Raw genomic sequence first — 18,015 nt, forward strand, 5'->3', positions numbered from 1 at the left:
TAATTCTATATTTATGAGGCGCCAGCAACGTTATACTCTGTCAGAATGCAAAAACACACTAGTGATCTGCTGCTGGAAATATTGAGCAGTCAGGCAGCATCTATAAATGGAAATCAGAATGTAATGGTGACAATGTCGACCTAAATAGTGTACCTTGAACAGATTGGCAGTGCCACACACAATGGAAAGACCCAGCCAATTGTAATGTGAGCAGGAATCATGTGACGAGGCAGGAAATCAGGGTGGCAATCTCCGTGGTATCTGCTGGCTGTGCTGGTGCTGGCATCACTCTTAAACAACAACTTAGTCTAGTTTTTAAATACCCTTTCACTGCTTGTCTGATAACAGCACAGTGAAGGACGGAAAGTTCCTCAACTTAACCCTACGGGTGTCTCTGTGTGGATCCGCCTTCCAAATTCAAAACTAGCCTCCAGCACCTGCAGAAACACTGAACGTTTTAAGAAACAAAATCCAGAGTGAGAAGACGACAGGAGGAGATTTGACCTAGGAATTCAAAATCATGAGATTTCTGGACAGAATAATTGGAAAGAAATTGGTCCACTAATTAAAGGATCAAAAATAAGAGAGCAGTTTTAATATAATTGGCAAAAAAAAAACAAAATTGATATGAGAAAAGCTTTTTTACACAGCAAGTAGTTAAGTCTGGGAATATGGTGGAGGTTTGTTCAATTGAGCCATTCGAAAGGGAATTAGACTACAATTTAAAACAAAACACCATACAGGGTTGTGGAAAAAAAGGCAAGAGAATGGTACGAAGTGAAGTGTGAATTCAGAGAGTCAACCCAGACACAGTGGACCAAATAGTCTCTTTCTGCAAAGTAACAATTCTGTGATTCAACAAAATGAGCCAACTTTATGTTATATTATGGTAGATTAAAGGAAGCAGCAATATTGTCAATGAGACTAATCATCACTTATGTAGCAGTGATGAAATCCGGACACTAGTCTGCTACATGAATGTGTACATTAGTGATAAAATGAACCAACACTTGGTTACAAACATATGTGAAATAATTAAGTAAGAAGGTAGAATTTAGGTTTTCAATACGATATATTTGAGAAAATCAGTATATCTGGTGGATTCCATAATGATAATTGCAGTTTTTTTCTCCTAATTTTCTATTTGATGTGATCATGGACGACTGGATAACAGGAATACAATAACAATAGCAACTTCCATTTAACTATTGATGAAAACATTTTTCTCAATGCTTTTCATCTTGCATTCATCAGGACATTCATAAAGGTGCCAATGGAAGGGGAAATAACATTTTGTACTGTATGAGATAGAGTGCTGATCAGTAGAGACATTGCCATGGAAAATGTACCAGATGGATGATAACTGACAGTTAACTGCCAAGTTTTACGTTTATGTCAGGCAGGTTGAGTTCAGTTGATCAAGGTATTATCCAAAGGGATAAATGACTGTTACCTATTTTGTTTAGTTGAAACTAATTACATTTATGTTTATGTATTTATATTTAATATACTCTCATATAACGCATTTAATATAATGGCCCAGATATTCCTTCAGGAAGTTAGTTGTTGCTGAAGCTTGGCCGATGTCCCAGTGGTTTGAGGTGGGCCTCATAACCATAGGCATTGCTCTTATGCCCCCCTTCCTGACCTTTCAACCTCATTATCTTCCCATTAACCTCTTATATCTCTGCATGCCCCTTCATATTTCACATGCCATCCTATGCCCCATCAATGCAATTGCATATCCCCAGGTCTCCATGCCCCCCTCATATTCCCATATTCCTCCATTTCTCCTCATGCCCCCATTCTGCCTCCATGTCACCATGTATCCTCATAGTAACTCACCCAGTATCCATTATAGACAATCCATGATCAATTTAAAAATGGTATTAAAAGAATAAGCTTCTAACAATCTAATAACACTGTTACATTCAGACAATTCATAACAAAAAAACTCTATAAAACCATTCAGAAATGTTGATTCCCTTAAGTGATCAATCTATTATTTAAAATATCCCTAATCCATTTACTTCAAAGGCAGATAACCCTTTATTGGCTTTTTTAATAGCTGTCAGTCAAAATGTAAATATCTCTCCACCATCCTGTCCCACTTTTACTCACCACCCCAAGTGGTGGGTAGGCAGCAGATGATCCACATACAGGATGTTATGACCTCCCCCACCTTCAAACAGCATAGGGCTTGCAATCTAGCCTTCGGTTACTTTAAAAGAAAACTTTGGGTGGGATTGGCGAGCATATCCTGCATTGGGGAAGAAACTGCTTCCAGGTTCTATTCTTGCAGAAAAGGATTGTTATTAATAATGGTTGTCTTTGAAAATCAGCTGCTAATGGTTATTTTTTGGGCTCTACTGTTAAGTTCATTGCTCATCACCACCTGTATTAGATTAGATTAGATTCCTTACAGTGTAGGAACAGGCCCTTCAGCCCAACAAGTCCACACCAACCCTCCGAAGAGTAACCCACCCAGACCCATTTCCTTCTGTCTAATGCACCTAACACTATGGGACAATTTAGAACAGCCAATCCACCTGACCTACACATCTTTGGATTGTGGGAGGAAACCGGAGCACCCGGAGGAAACCCACGCAGACAGGGGGAGAATGTGCAAACTCCACACAGAGAGTCGCCCAAGGCTGGAATCGAGCCTGGGTCCCTGGCGCTGTGAGGCAACAGTGCTAACCACTGAGCCACCCTGACACCCCTATTTTAGATGCACCGGAGCCATGGATGACAGAAAGAATTGCATAAATATTATAAATTTGAATGAAAAGGCAAGATTATAATATAATCTATGTGCAATGGTGGAATAGACCATAGAGGAATTCTTCAAAAGTGTGTTTCCCTCCTGATAGACCTACCTGTAATTTAATTGAGATCTTGAATTGCCAAGACATTACATGACTGCGATACAGTAATGAACAATGTGAGTCATGATGCTTAATTGTAATATGATCAAATGGGACAAGCTTGTTGAGCCAGCTGCTATATTTTTCTTCATCAGTTTTCTACAAAGATAGGTGACTAAAATGAGTAACCATTGATTAGTGTAATAAATAACAGCACATCAATACTTGATCAAAGCAAAGATTAGGTTAGATTTTTCATCTGGATCAGAGGTCAGGAAATAAAATTGCACTGTAATATATGATATATTCTCAAGCTGCTACTATTATATTTTGCAAAACTAATGGTTACTTTGAAGATACATAAACAGAGGCAACTTCCGTGCTGCTTCAAAGAGGAGTTTGAAGGATGACCTGTTATTAGTTGCTTTTGGCAGCAAAGTCAAAGAGCTCTTGTAATCTGTAGATATTGACTAGGAAACAACCACCCAAGAGAATGAAATGCCACCTATCTAATTAATAATGTTTCCACAGTTTGCATTTTGATTCTACAACTTTTAATTGAAAAATAAATTAAATATAACCAATGTATTCTGCTCAATATATGGAAGAGAGACTACTGAGTTTTGGGAAAAATAGAAAATTGGCTGGAAAGGATTAGTACAAAAAACCTTTGAAATTCATATGTAAGAATTGCAAGCTCCTCAAATCCAGCTGATAGATGAACTATTCTTACTCTGATGCCTGACAAAAATACATAATCTTGAGGTTCTAAAGTCAGACTACTTTATAAAGAAAGATTTTTTTTAGAAAAGCTAGAGTATTTATGTCAAAATATGTGATAAATAAATAACTTTTTCCAATTAATTTCATAAATAGTGTAATCAATTTGGTTAAGATTGCTGTTGAAAGACTGCTGTTTGGTTGAGATTGAAAACACAAGATTTCAATCAAGTTTAAAACAAAATAATGTTTACTGTACAAAATCAAACATAAAATTCAATAAATACTACCTTAGATAACCACCTCTAATCTAAAAACCAAAATCAACATTAACATGAATTAATAGTGCAAGATAGCAGACGATGACTATCCCTCCTAGATCATCTTAACGCCTTCTATGCTCGCTTTGAGCAGAATTTCGGCGGAGAGGTAACACCTATTCCCACAAATCCTGACGAGCCTATCCCAACAGTCACTGTATCAGAGATCAGATCAGTTTTCCTTCATATGAATCCAAAAAAAGTGATGGGACCAGGCGGAGTACCAGGCCGTGCACTCAGAGCATGCACAGATCAACTGGCAGAGGTCTTCTCGGGCATCTTCAACCTCTCCCTCCAACAGGCCGCTGTCCCTGCCGTTTCAAGAGGACCAACATTATCCCTGTGCCAAAGAAAACTCATGCAGTGTGTCTCAAAGACTACCACCCAGTAGCCTTAACTTCAGTGGTCATGAAGTACTTTGAAGGGCTGGTCATGGCATTAATCAACTCCAGCCTCTCCACTACTCTTGACCCACACCAATTTGCCTATCAGACCAACAGATCCACGTCAGATGCCATCACTTGCCCTTCAGTCCTCCCTAGAACACCTTGACACCAAGAACAGCTACATAGGAATCCTATTCATTGACTACAGTTCAACCTTCAACACTATTACCCCCTCGAGACTGATTAGTAAACTTAGTGATCTCGGACTAAACCGCACTCTCTATAACTGGATCCTCAGTTTCCTGACCCACAGGCCACAATCAGTGAAGATTGGGGACAATATTTCATCCTCACTAATACTCAACACTGAAGCCCCCAGGGGTGCGTACTTAGCCCCTTACTGTACTCACTGTATACCCATGACTGTGTCACCAAATACCAGACTAATGACATTTACAAGTTCGCTGATGACACCACCATTGTCAGTTGAATCTCAGATGGCAACGAAACAGACTACAGACGGGAGGTGGTAGACCTGGAAAAATGGTGCACTGAGAACAGCCTAGCTCTCAATGCCAGCAAAACCAAGGAATTCATTATTGACTTTCGGTGGGATGATGTTACTCATTCCCCCCTACACATTAACAGCACAGAGGTGGAGCGAGTGGAGAGTGTCAAGCTCCTAGGAGTGGTCATCCACAACAATCTTCCTTGGACTCTTCATGTGGACACACTGGTTACAAAGGCTCAACAATGTCTATTTTTCTTCGACAGCTGAGGAAATTAGGCATGACGGTGAATACCCTTGCCAACCTTTATGGGTGCGCCATTGAGAGCATTCTGTCTGGATGTATCACTACCTGGAATGGCAACTGTACCATTCAAGATCGGAGACAGTTACAGCGAGTGGTGAACTCATCCCAGACAATCACAAAGGCCAGCCTCCCATCTATAGAATCCATCTCCCAGGCCCGCTGTCAAGGAAAGGCCACCAGCATTCTCAAAGATCCATCTCACCCTGGTGATGTCTTTCTACAACCTGTCCCATCGAGGAGAATGTATAGAAGCTTGAACACATGCACCAGACAGTTTTGTAACAGTTTCTAACCTACTGTTGTTAGAATACTGAATGGACTCTCAAACTCTTAACATTCGCCTGTACCTATGCTTTTGTTTTTACCACTGTTTAACTATTATTTACTTATCTATGCTACTTAACTATGTGATCTCGCAAGTCAAAGCTTTTTACTGTGCCTCAGTACATGTGACAATAAATAAATTCAATTCAAAATTCAATTCAATAACAGACAATTTGCAGTTGATTATGCATTAAATGGCAAGTAGGACAGACTTTATGAAATGGCTCAGCAGTCCACTCGTCATTTATCATCAATCTCAGTCACATCTTTTAGAACTTTGTCTTCTTCATGAAAAAACATCAGCTCCTTTTATTCCAGGGTTTCATATGATCTTAAGCCAAGAGCAGTGCATCACCAACATGAGTTCTATGGATATGTTCAGTTTCCCACCAAAAGTGACACAAGTCTGCAGAACTAGCTGAACTTTGCTTATACTGGTCTGGATAACATTGATCTATCAGTGTATTCTTGAAATACCAGAAACAGTTGCAGAAAGTATATCTTTGCTTATCCTTAGTTTCTGCATCTAATCTCTGCTTTTTTCTGAATCTACCATCTATTAATGAGTTTTGAGAGTTCTTTGTTTTGTATGATTTGACCACGTTCAGACCTCCCAGAATTTATGGTTTCCAATCTCAGTTTCAGTTTTGTCAGAAACTGGGGTGTTAATTTCATTCCTCATTCTCCAGATTTCCCTCTTCAGTCTCGCATTCCAAGATGTGACTCAAAAATGTATGCTTTGAAGCTACAGATGTCATCACAAGGGAATATTTAGATATAAAGTATTGTACTAACATTGTGCTGAATGGGATATTTTGAACAGACCTTGTAACATGAAACTGGACATCCACAAGGCGCTCTGAGCTATTAGCATGATCAGAATGGTAATGATTAACAGTCTGAAACCTCATGGCCTGGGATATCACCTGCACTACCATTACCTCAAGTTGGGAAATCAGCCATGGTTCAATGAAGTGTGGGAGGACATGCCAGGAGCAACACCAGGCATATCTAAAAATATGGTGTCAACCTTTTGAAGCTACAACCACAGTACTGGTAATATATTAAACTTTGGAAGAAGCATATATAAAACAGAGCTAAAACATCCCCCGGTGAAAAGACCAAACCTAAGATAAGCCATCCAGACACATCCCATCATGATTAAACAACTAGATGGAAGAAAAAGCTCTACAAGTATTCTCTTAGGCCAGAAGAACCAAGTGGATGATAATCCATCTTGGCCTCCTCTGAAAGCCCCCAACATCAGAATTGCCAGTCTGTATCTTTTAGTTACAGGGAGATGGAAAAGTTTAATTTGTCTGCATCTGCAGCAGTCTTGCTATTCACTGCAGTCAAAACTCACCGTAAACCTGAAGAAAATGAGTTTGTATTTCCAGTAACAGTTTATCTGTATGCTATGACCTTAAATTAATGTCTCTTACCAGCTCATGGAAACACTGGGAAAAAGATGATTAAAGCAAAACATTGACTGCAGAAACGTCATACCGATCATTTCACAATGGTACCTGGGAAAAAAGACCACTGAACTGTCTTTCCAGTCCCTCCTCTCCATTCATAATCTATTTTACCCTGTGTGTTTGTCTGTCTGTGTGAATTTAAGAAGGAATTTATAAGGGGACTGGAGTTTTAATTAGGAGTGTTATACGGTCTATAACTGTTTCCCTACCTAGAGTCTAATTACTTGTAACAAACAGTCATTCTTATTTAGTATAGAAACTTGGTTCATGCTTTCCCTCAACTTGAGTATGAAACTCAGGTTAATTTGAAAACTATGTGTAATTTTTTAAATCTATGACTTTGTTATGATTCTGGAAAAAGAAGGGCTTGATTCCTAGTTCAATACAGCAGTGAGTCTGAACAACACCATAAAAACATTAAGGTTTAAGTGGAATTCATGTTTGAAAAGGTGATGTAGCAATACCTACCTAAAGGATGGGAAATATAGGCTGGCCTTACCAATGGTATATTTCCCAAAATTAATTTTAAAAATGACACTGATCAAAAATTGCCAGGGGCTTTTCTTGGTTTCTTAGTTAATATTTCCCCCTCATTCAACCTGCATCATTGAAACAGATCAATAGTTCACTTATTACATGTTTCTGGGGTATTCCGATGAGCAACTTAACTATTGTATTTCTCCATGTTGCAATAGAAAATACATCTTGTTCTTGTAAAAATGTTATTTGTAAAGTTCTTATTTTAACACCATTCATGTATGTTAGGCATGCCTATATATCTAGGGATGACTGCAGTCATGGTGACTTTAGCCTGAATATTAGCAGACCTTTGTAGTTTTGTTGTTTATTTTATCTTTGATGTTAATATTTATTTTTTTGTGTGAATAATGACCCGTTAAGCTGCTTTTCATTCAATGAAAGAACACAATGTTTTGATTAATGTAGTCCTGCCCATGAGATGGAAGGCGTCAAAGAAGAAATCATGTATTTTGCAGCTACTTTTAATTCTTCAACAGCAATTATCTGCTTGGAACATTTGGGGGATTTTAGTTCTGTAAAATTGATGTATGCTTGAGAATCATAACATGCTATCCAAGCATTTAAACATAACAGTGGAAGGTATTATATTCCTGAACTACTAACAGCTTAAGTGTAAAAAGATATAAAGATCATTATTGTAAAATAAAACTGCAAACACATCAATGCAGAACTATAAAAGCAAAATGCTGCAGGTCCTAGAAATCTGAAAGGTACCCAGAAAATGCTAGAGAAACACAGCAGATCTGGCAGCCACTCTGCTGAGAGTCGCAAAGTTAAGTTTCAAATTGCAAGAGTCTTTGGATTTGAAAAGTTAAATCTGCTTCTCTTTCACAGATGCTGCAGGATCTGTTAAGTTTCCCCAGCATTTTCTGGGTTTATTCATTATCAATGCAGAGCTATAATCTTTTCAATATTACATTCTGTATTACAGATGTTCGCAGGAGAACAATTTATGAATACCACCGAGTTGAATTACAGGTGGCAAAAGTCACCAACATGTCGGCTGTTGAAATCATCCCTCTCGCCAGTGAGTATTAATTTGTCAATCCTACCTTCATTCAACTTCCAGCAATGTAAAATTTTGTGTGTTTCAAGCATATATTGGAGGAATGCACCAAAGTGGATGTGTCAAGTTAGTTTCTATTTGTTCTTGCAACACTGCAAGGTGATATATATTGCTCCTCTGTAGTTGCCCTGAGGTGATGGTCGTGGGCTTTCATCTTGAACACTGCTGTTCTTGTCTTCATACCATTGGCATGATTACATTAAATAATGATTTACAGGATTTTGACCAGTGCTGAGGAAGGAACATTACATATTCATATGAAGATTTTGTGTGTAACTTCAAAGGGAAGCTAAAAACAATGGTAGAAATCTTGGGACTGAGGGGTTTTATTAAAATAAGGTTGGTGAAATGCTGGAATGTATCCCATACACAACATACACTGTGTGAATTTAATGGAAGTGGCAGGCATCTTGCTGAACTGCTGGAGAGCCTGCTGGCCTGTTTCTGGGATATGAAGATGTCAAAGAAAGTTCAGAGCAGTTTTGCCAAGGATGTGAGGTATCAATTACCTGAAGAGAATACAAAAATGAAGACAGTTGGAACCTAGAAGTTTAAAAAGTAATCTAATTAAGATTTCCAAAATGATGAAAGATTTTGTTGTATAGGGAAAAGATACTAACCTCTGATGAGTGGTTATTATTTAAATTTCATAGATTCAAGAGCATTGGTAAAAGATCTAGAGCAGTGACAAGGAGACTTATTTTTTCACTCAGAGTTATTGGGATCTGGAACACTCTAAAAGGCATTGTATATTCCAAAATTTGGATGTGTGTATATATCGGGAGGAATTGTGGGGATACTAGCATTAAGTATTGTGGACCGATGAGCTCATCTGTGCTGCTACCTTTTTTAATTCTGTGAGATATGAACGGCAGTACCAAACCCAGAGAAAAGAAATCCACAACAAATTTCTAGAAGAATCAGTCTTATGCAAGTGCTTGCTGCTATTTCCTGTTTGTGTTCTTATGGTAAATCCCCAAACAGCTACAGTAAAATAGGAACATAGGAACAGCAGGAGACCATCCAGCCCCTTGACCCTGCTCTGCCATTCAGTAAGATCATGGCTAATCTATGGCCTAACTGCATATGCCTACCTTGGGTCCATATCCCTTGAGTTGAGAGTACGTTGCTGGAAAAGCCCAGCAGGTCAGGCAGCATCTGAGGAGCAGGAGAATTGATGTTTCGGGCATAAGCCCTTCATCAGGAAGAGCTTATGCCTGAAACATCGATTTTAATGCACCTCAGATGCTGCCTGACCTGCTGCGCTTTTCCAGCAACACACTCTTGACTCTGATCTCCAACATCTGCAGTCCTCACTTTCTCCGTGTCCCTTGATACCTTCGCTTAATAAAAATTTGTCTGATTCAGATTTAAATTTAACAATTGAATTAGCATTGACCACAGTTTAAGGAAGAGAGTTCCAAACCTCCCCTAGTCCTTGCGTGTGGAAGGGCTTTCTAACATCTCTCCTGACTGGCCTGTCCTAATTCTTAGACTTTGCCTCCTAGTTCTAGAATCTTTAACTGGTGGAACTAGTTTATCTTTATCTGCTAGTTTATCGCTATCTACTCCGTCTTATCTCATTAACATCCTGAAAACCTCAATTCAATCAGCTCTTAACCTTGTTCAGTTTAGGAGGTGGGAGATAGCTGAGCTCCCATTAATGGCACTGCAGATAGTTATGGTGGCAGGAAGATTGTCAAACTCTGAAAACCCCAGTCATCTCCAGCCCTGCCCCCACCCATCCCCCCCCCCCCCCCCCAACCCCAAATCATGTGACCAATTACTCATTACATCCATTTGAAGGGACAGGAGCTTATAAACTTAATCCATTTCTTTGGAGAAAAAGATTGTCCTAACTTCACTTCTAAGCTACCTACTTTTGAGATTTTAAGATGAAGATTTTGAAGGATTTTAAGATCAAGTCCTCTTCCCGAATCCCCGTTGACTTACTGGACTTGAGCAAACACAAGCTAAGTTTAGATAACTCATCCTCAGAATGTTATCCTTTCGGACCTGGAGTACTTCACGCTCAGCTAATGCAAAGTGGCTCAAGTTGTGAGCTGAAAAAAATATTAGGAACAGCTGATCCTTTGAGGTCAAAATTCCTTTCATAGTTATCCCTGGTGCGTCCGATTAATAATCCTCATCATGGCGTAACAGGAAAGCTTTAATTGTTCGGTCATTTAAGCCATATTTTAACCTTTGGAAAAACTTCAAGTGGCTGTTCAGTTCCAGGATTTTGACATGCTGCACTTTTGGCCTGATCTTCTTTCTATCTTTCTGTTACTCCCAGCTTGTCTCCAGTACAAAAGCTGCTCTTCCTGTATCAATGCACTGATTGGCTTCAACTGCACATGGTGTGACAAGCTCCAGAGGTAAGCCAGCTGTTCTGAGTGAACACTGCCAAAAGCAGATAATAATTGTTTTACTAAATGCTGCTGAAGTTCAATAAATAGAAGCTATTGTAATTATTATCTGTGGATTAACTTTTTCTGAAATAGATATTACTTTTGAGGTATTGTTACCTGTCCTGATCAGATATATAAATTGTCTTGTTGCAACAGTAAAGTTGGACCTTGAGTTTATTAAATAACACAGAAAATGCGCCTTTCAGAATGGAGTTAAAAGCAGCAGCAGGATACCATGGCAGGTAGATGAGGGACAGAGTTCTTCAGAAAAGAGATAAGTCTTTCCAACATTTTATAGTTTAGAGTTAAAGGTGGTTTTTGCAGCTGGGCTACTCCTCTAACAATGGTTTGCAGCTGCTGCAACAGCCAGAGAGATAAGGAGAGCTTGTAAACCTGTCTGAAAGGCTGGCTGTCTTGCCTGCTGCTGGGAGACTGCTTCCAGCACTCCCCATACTGAGAGGGGCACTTACACGGACATCCCTCTGTGTTCCACAGGCATGACATCCCAATCTCAAAATTTAGATTGCACAAGTCCATTGGATGAATTTACTGGTCATTCTGGGTAGGGTAGGTGATGGCTATTATTATTATTCATCCAAAAATCCAGGGAATGGACCTTGGTTCAAAGCTCACCATGGCGAATGATGGAATTTGAATTCAGTAATATTCTGGAAATAAGACCTTCATGATCACCATGAAACCAATGCTGATTGTTAGGAAAAATCCATCTGCTCCCTTCGGAAAGGAAATTAGCACCCTTTCCTGGTCTGGCCTGCATTTAACTCCAGACCCACAGCAATATGCTTGACTCTTGACTGCCTCTTGGCAACTGGGGATGGGAAAAAAAGTACTGTTCGAGCCAGTGAAGTCCATATCCCATGTAAGAATTCAAACAAATTCACCATGGATCAACTTTAGTTTTAATTAAATTTTTGGAGTTGTTGCATTGAGTTTCTGAATTTGTCAGAATGTTGCTGTAATCTCCCGGGAAATGCAGAATGTTTGTGCATGGTGACTGCAGATGAAGTGAATCTAGGACTGCAAAGTAATAACTAAATGGAGCAAATTGTAAAGCTATGCTTAACATTCTGTCCAGCAGCCCAACATCGTTCTCTGTCGAGTCTCTCATCTGAGTCTGCTGCTGCAGGACCCATCTGTGGCTTGATTTTCCCTTAACCTGACACATACACCACACATACTCCATGACCTACCTATAAAGCTTGGCAATTTTTTCACTGGAGCATAGAGGTTGAAGGGCAACTTTATAGAATTTATAAAATCATTAGGGATATAGATAAGGTGAATGGCAGGAGTCTGTTTCCCTAAGTGGGGGGAGTTCAAAACCATGGCATAAGTTTTTGAGGTGAGAGGAGAAAGATTTAAATAATACACGAGGGGCAATTTTTTTTACACAGTGAGAGATTCGTTCACGGAATGAATTTCCAGAGGAATTGGTGGATGCAAGTACAGTTACAACATTTAAAAGACCTTTAGATAAGTACATGAAGAAGAAATGTTTGGGGGGATAGAGGTCAAATACATGCAGGTGGGTGTAATTTTCTTTGGGAACACTGTCAACATGGACTGGTTGGACTGAAGGGTCTGTTTCTGTGCTGTATGACTCTATGACTCATCACATATGAAGCTCCATTCTGAAACAGCATTAAAGTTACATACAGTGCCGGTATTAAAGATGGTAGCTGTTAATGTTACATCAAATGGCCATTTCATCAATGCTCTATAGTTGTTCTGTCTGGTCCTCCTTGGACAGCTGTGGCTGGGCACAGGGGAAGGAGTTAGGGTAGCCAGTAAGGGACACTGTAGTGACACCATCTGTAGCCTGCTCATCATGTCAGATAGCAAGGTGAAGGTGAGCTGGAGTTAAGAAGGAGCATATACAGTCATCCTGAATGTACGTAGCAGCACTGGATGCTATGGCTCCATCGGAGCTGGTCCCACTATGCAGGGAAATATGCCCTCCATAAGGCTCAGAAGGTACAGCTGTTCTTGTCCTGTGATTGTTCTGGCCTTTTCCTAGTAGCAATAGAACATCATGTCCTGCAAGAGGGAATGTCACTCATTGTGTTGCACTGGAATGGGATGATGGGTGTGCCACAGCTGAATATCTGGAAGTATGTGAAAGCTCTGGGGGCTGGGTGCAAGGCTGGCAATATTGCAGTGTCCATATGATGGTGAAGTAGAGTATTAGGTTTTGAGAATCAAGTAATTAGGGTGTGGTGAATTAAGAATATGATGGGACAAGATGTTGCAAATTGTGATTGACTTCAGTTTTCCCACTGCTGATGGCCTGCAGAGCCTCATGAACAGCATATTTTGAGTTGCTAGACCTGTTCTAAATTTAACTGATAAAGTATGTTGGTTCTATCACACATCACGCTGGAAAGCATTCTCATTGTGAGAAGGGGACTTAGTTTCCATGAGGACTGAGCAGTAGATAATTACTGTTATGGACTGATAATTAGTGAGAATGAGATCTCTTCACCTCCTGTTATAGACTCAGCCGAGCAGTTATGTCCTTTAGGACTCAGTCAGTAATGGTGTTCCTGAGTCACCCTCGGTGATGGGTATTGAAAAATACATTGTGTGTCTTTGGCACCCTCAGTGCATCTTCGAATTGATGCTCAACATGAAAGAATACTGATCATCTGAAGGCTGAGGAAGGGAAGCTGGTGGTTCAGTAGGTGACAGTCAGCAGGAGCATCCTTCCCCCATATTTGACCCAATTCTTCAGCTTCATACGGTTCAGCGCCAATGTTAGAGACTCCCAAGGCAACCCTCTGCCAAACTATTAGCACTGTGCCACCATCTGTAGCAGGCCTGTCCTCTGTCGCATGACTAGCCTACAAACATGATCTCCCAAGCTTCTAGATATTGGTAAGTGGGACTTTGCAAGACCAACCAAGCTAAGTATGCTGTTGGTATTCCCAGTGCTGGAGGATTGGATTTTATTTATTTTGCCTTTTCTGTGGCAGGTTTATATAATTGAATGAGTTACTAGGCATTTTCCCAGGTAACTTAGGAGATGACAACCTCAGTGCAGTGCATCTGGAGCCACGTGTAGGTTCAATTAGGTAAAGATGGCAGATTTCTTTCCCAAAAGGATATTAGTGACCTGTGGATTTTTAAAACAATCAAAAAATGGTTTGTTGGTCACTATTACTGAAACCAACTTTTAATTCCAAATTCATTCTTTTATTTCAAATTCTAAGCTGCTCTGATGGGATTTGAAACCATGTCCCCATAGCATTTACTCAGGCCTCTGGATTGCTGAGAGGCTGCCTTGTCCAGTAACTACTACCAGGTTTGCACTCCCAGCTACAGGCAATTGCCCTTTCTAACCACCTGCTTCCAATTTCTTCTGAAGATGATCCTCAGAGGTCTTGGGGCTCTTGTGGTACAGTGGTAGTGCCTCGATCTTTGGGCCAGGCAACTTGGGTTTAAGTCCAACCTGCTCCAGAGATGTGGCATAACATATCTTAATAGATTGATTCAAAGATGTCTACAATGTCCATTCTTTAAAAGCCTATTGTGGTGTAGTGGCAATGTGCCATGCTCTGAGCCAGGAGGCCCAAGTTCAATTCCAGAGATATGTTATAAGATCTCTGAGCAGGTTAACTAAAAAAAATCCTCAAATGCTGTTTGGAGCCCTATAGAATGACAGTGTGTCTCCTGCTATTCCTTTCTATCATTTAGATCTTCAGTACAACATCCCTGATACTGGTTTCTGTTGTCCTTGTTTGCAATTGCAGGCATAGTATTTAGCTGACATCCTGTATAACTCAATATAGGGATAGGCTACCTTTAAGCTGGCTGTACCATGTTACACATACTAGTGCTCAACTCCCTGTTGAGCATTGAGGAAACCAGCAGGAGGAGTGGCTTGACTAAGTTCTGAAGTCAGACCAATGAGGTGGCAGCACTGAATTTGTATGCTGCCTACCTCACCTGCAGTCGACACAGACAATTTTGAATCATGACTCTCACACCCAGAAAATGGTACAGTAGCCACACAAAATTGCACCCAAGAAATAAAATGACTTAAGCCCAGATGCCATTATGCATCATTTTATTTTGTAGGTATTGCTGGCATTGCATATCACTGTTACGAGCAGGTAGCTGGAGCTTCTTTTTCGGAATGTCACCTGGTCATAAGTGGGGTCCCGCATGATTCAGTATTGGGGTCGCAGCTGTTCACTTTATATATTTAATGATCTGGATGAAGAGAAGGAGGCATTCTGGCGAAGTTCTCCAATGATATGAAGTTAGGCAGACAGGCAGGTAGTACTGAGGAGGTGGGGAGGCTTCTGAAAGGTTTAGACAGTTTAGGAGAGTGGTCCAGGAAATGGCTAATGAAATTCAACGTGAGCAAATGTGAGGTCTTGCACTTTGGAAATGGAGAGAACATTTTTTTAAACGGAGAGAAAATTCATGAAACCCCAAAGTACAAAGGGATCTGGGAGTGCAGTCCAAGATTCTCTCAAGGTTGATTTGCAGGTTGAGTCCGTGATTAAGAAAGCAAATGTAACGTTGTCATTTATTTCAAGAGGATTGGAATATAAAAGCAGTGGTGTGCTTCTGAGACTTTATAAAGCTCTAGTTAGGCCCCATTTAGAATACTGTGTCCAATTTTGGGCCCCACATCTCAGGAAGGACATACTGGCATTGGAGTGTGTCCAGCAGAGATTCACACGGATGATCCCTGGAATGGTCGACCTAACATATGATGATTGGCTGAGGATCCTGGGATTGTATTCGTTAGAGTTTAGAAGGTTGAGGGGAGATCTAATAGAAACTTTTAAGATAATGCACGGCTTAGAAAGGGTGGATGGTGGGAAATTGTTTCCGTTAGGCAGGAAGACTAGGACCCGTGAGCATAGCCTTAAAATTAGAGGGGGTCAATTTAGAACAGAAATGAGGAGACATTTCTTCAGCCAGAGAGTGGTGGGCCTGTGGAATTCATTGCCACAGAGTGTAATGGAGACCAGACACTGGGTGTCTTCAAGGCAGAGATTGATAAATTCTTGATCTCGCAAAGGAATTAAGGGCTACGGGGAGAGTGCGGGTAAGTGGAATTGAACCACACATCAGCCATAATTAAATGGCAAAGTGGACTCGATGGGCAGAATGGCCTTGCTTCCATTCCTATGTCTTATGGTCTTATGCAGGGTTACAAGGATGGGTCTGGGTGGGATGCTTGTCAGAGGGTTGGTGTGAACTCGATGGGCCAAATAGCCTGCTACTGCATTGTAGATATCTCTGATTCTATGATTCTATAAAATGATCAAACTGTTAATTCCTTATTCGCATAATTCACATAATAAAGAACAAAATTCATAACCGTGATGGTTCTAACAAATGGATACATCTCATTAAAATATGCAAATAGGTTTGTTAATTCCTTATTCGCATAACAGAATTGCTAAAATTGATCAAACTGTTGTCAAAGTAACATATTGCTGAATTTAAGCTAGAAACCAGTGTCCCATAAAATTATTGCACACAGTTCTTCACAAATGAATACGTTTTAATCACTTTCTTAAAAAGGTGTGTATGATAGCACAGTTTGCTAACATAGTTTCCTTTGTAAATCAAGTAAGTACAGCTTCAGGCAAGAAACAGTAAAATCAGAACAAGATGTAGTCTCATCATGACCTCAGTTAGATTAATCTGATCACTCAACATTAAAAACAAGAGATAAAGGAGCACTGCACTGACATCGGGACACAAATAACAAGAACAGATGGCAAGTTTGGTGGGGAATCAAGTTAACATGCAAAATCCATTCATTAAATATTAGAAGAAATTGAAAAACTTTTTTTAAGCAAACATTGGAAGAAAATCTATTTTATATGTAACTTATATTGTTCAAAAACATTCCGTGATAACCTTGCCTTTACTATATTAAGGCTATTTCTTGTTATACAAAGTTACAAGGCAAGGCTCTTCGCATAGCATTTCTACCTAACGGACATGTGACTCAGAAGATTGAGTGCTGAGACCTCTGTATGCAGTTTGTATTTCCCAATTTTCAAGATCTTAATTTTATTAACTAGAGAATTAGACCTTTTGATTTTCTGATCCGTTCTTCGATCAATCAAGATTCTAGGCTTGAGTGGGAAATATTGCTTAATTTAGCCCCATGGCCATGTTAATGGGTGTTGCACAAAACAGTTCTATACCGACCCATTGTCTCAGCATGCTCCTGCCCCACTGAACTCATCTCTACCTACCTCGACACTGTCCTATCCCCCCCCTAGTCCAGGAACTCCCCACACACGTTCGAGACACCACCCACGCCGTCCACCTCCTCCAAGACTTCCGTTTCCCTGGCCCCCAAGGCCTCATCTTCACCATGGATATCGAATCCCTCTACACCTCCATCCGCCATGACCAGGGCCTCCAAGCCCTCCATTTTTTCCTCTCCAGACGTCCCCAACAGTACCCTTCCACCGACACACTCATTCGTTTGGCCGAACTGGTCCTCACCCTTAACAATTTCTCCTTTGAATCCTCCCACTTCCTCCAGACCAAAGGGGTAGCCATGGGCACACGTATGGGCCCCAGCTATGCCTGTCTCTTTGTTGGCTACGTAGACCAGTTGATCTTCCATAATTACACCGGCACCACTCCCCACCTCTTCCTCCGCTACATTGATGATTGCATTGGTGCCACCACGTGCTCCCGCGAGGAGGTTGAGCAATTCATCAACTTCACCAACACATTCCACCCCTGACCTTAAATTTACCTGGACCATCTCTGACACCTCCCTCCCCTTCCTGGACCTCTCCATCTCCATTAATGATGACCGACTTGACACTGACAGTTTTTACAAACCCACCGACTCCCACAGCTACCTGGATTACACCTCTTCCCACCATACCTCTTGCAAAAATGCCATCCAGTATTCCCAATTCCTCCGGCTCCGCCGGATCTGCTCCCAGGAGGACCAGTTTCACCACAGAACACACCAGATGGCCTCCTTCTTTAGAGACCGCAATTTCCCTTCCCACGTGGTTAAAGATGCCCTCCAATGCATCTCGTCTACATCCTGCATCTCCGCCCTCAGA

At 40.6% G+C, this 18,015-nt stretch overlaps 1 protein-coding gene across 1 annotated transcript in view; it reads left to right on the forward strand.

Annotated features, from left to right (window-relative positions):
• The window catches only part of LOC140480696 (plexin domain-containing protein 2-like), a 415,414-nt gene that overhangs the window by 294,524 nt on the left and 102,875 nt on the right, over positions 1-18,015 (forward strand). The window contains exons 8-9 of the mRNA XM_072575933.1: positions 8,382-8,477; positions 10,813-10,894. Of these exons, the coding sequence (XP_072432034.1) occupies positions 8,382-8,477; positions 10,813-10,894 (178 nt within the window). The remainder of the gene's footprint in view (positions 1-8,381; positions 8,478-10,812; positions 10,895-18,015) is intronic.

The sequence above is a fragment of the Chiloscyllium punctatum genome, chromosome 8 (assembly GCF_047496795.1).
Source record: "Chiloscyllium punctatum isolate Juve2018m chromosome 8, sChiPun1.3, whole genome shotgun sequence".
In the NCBI taxonomy this organism is placed as follows: domain Eukaryota; kingdom Metazoa; phylum Chordata; class Chondrichthyes; order Orectolobiformes; family Hemiscylliidae; genus Chiloscyllium; species Chiloscyllium punctatum.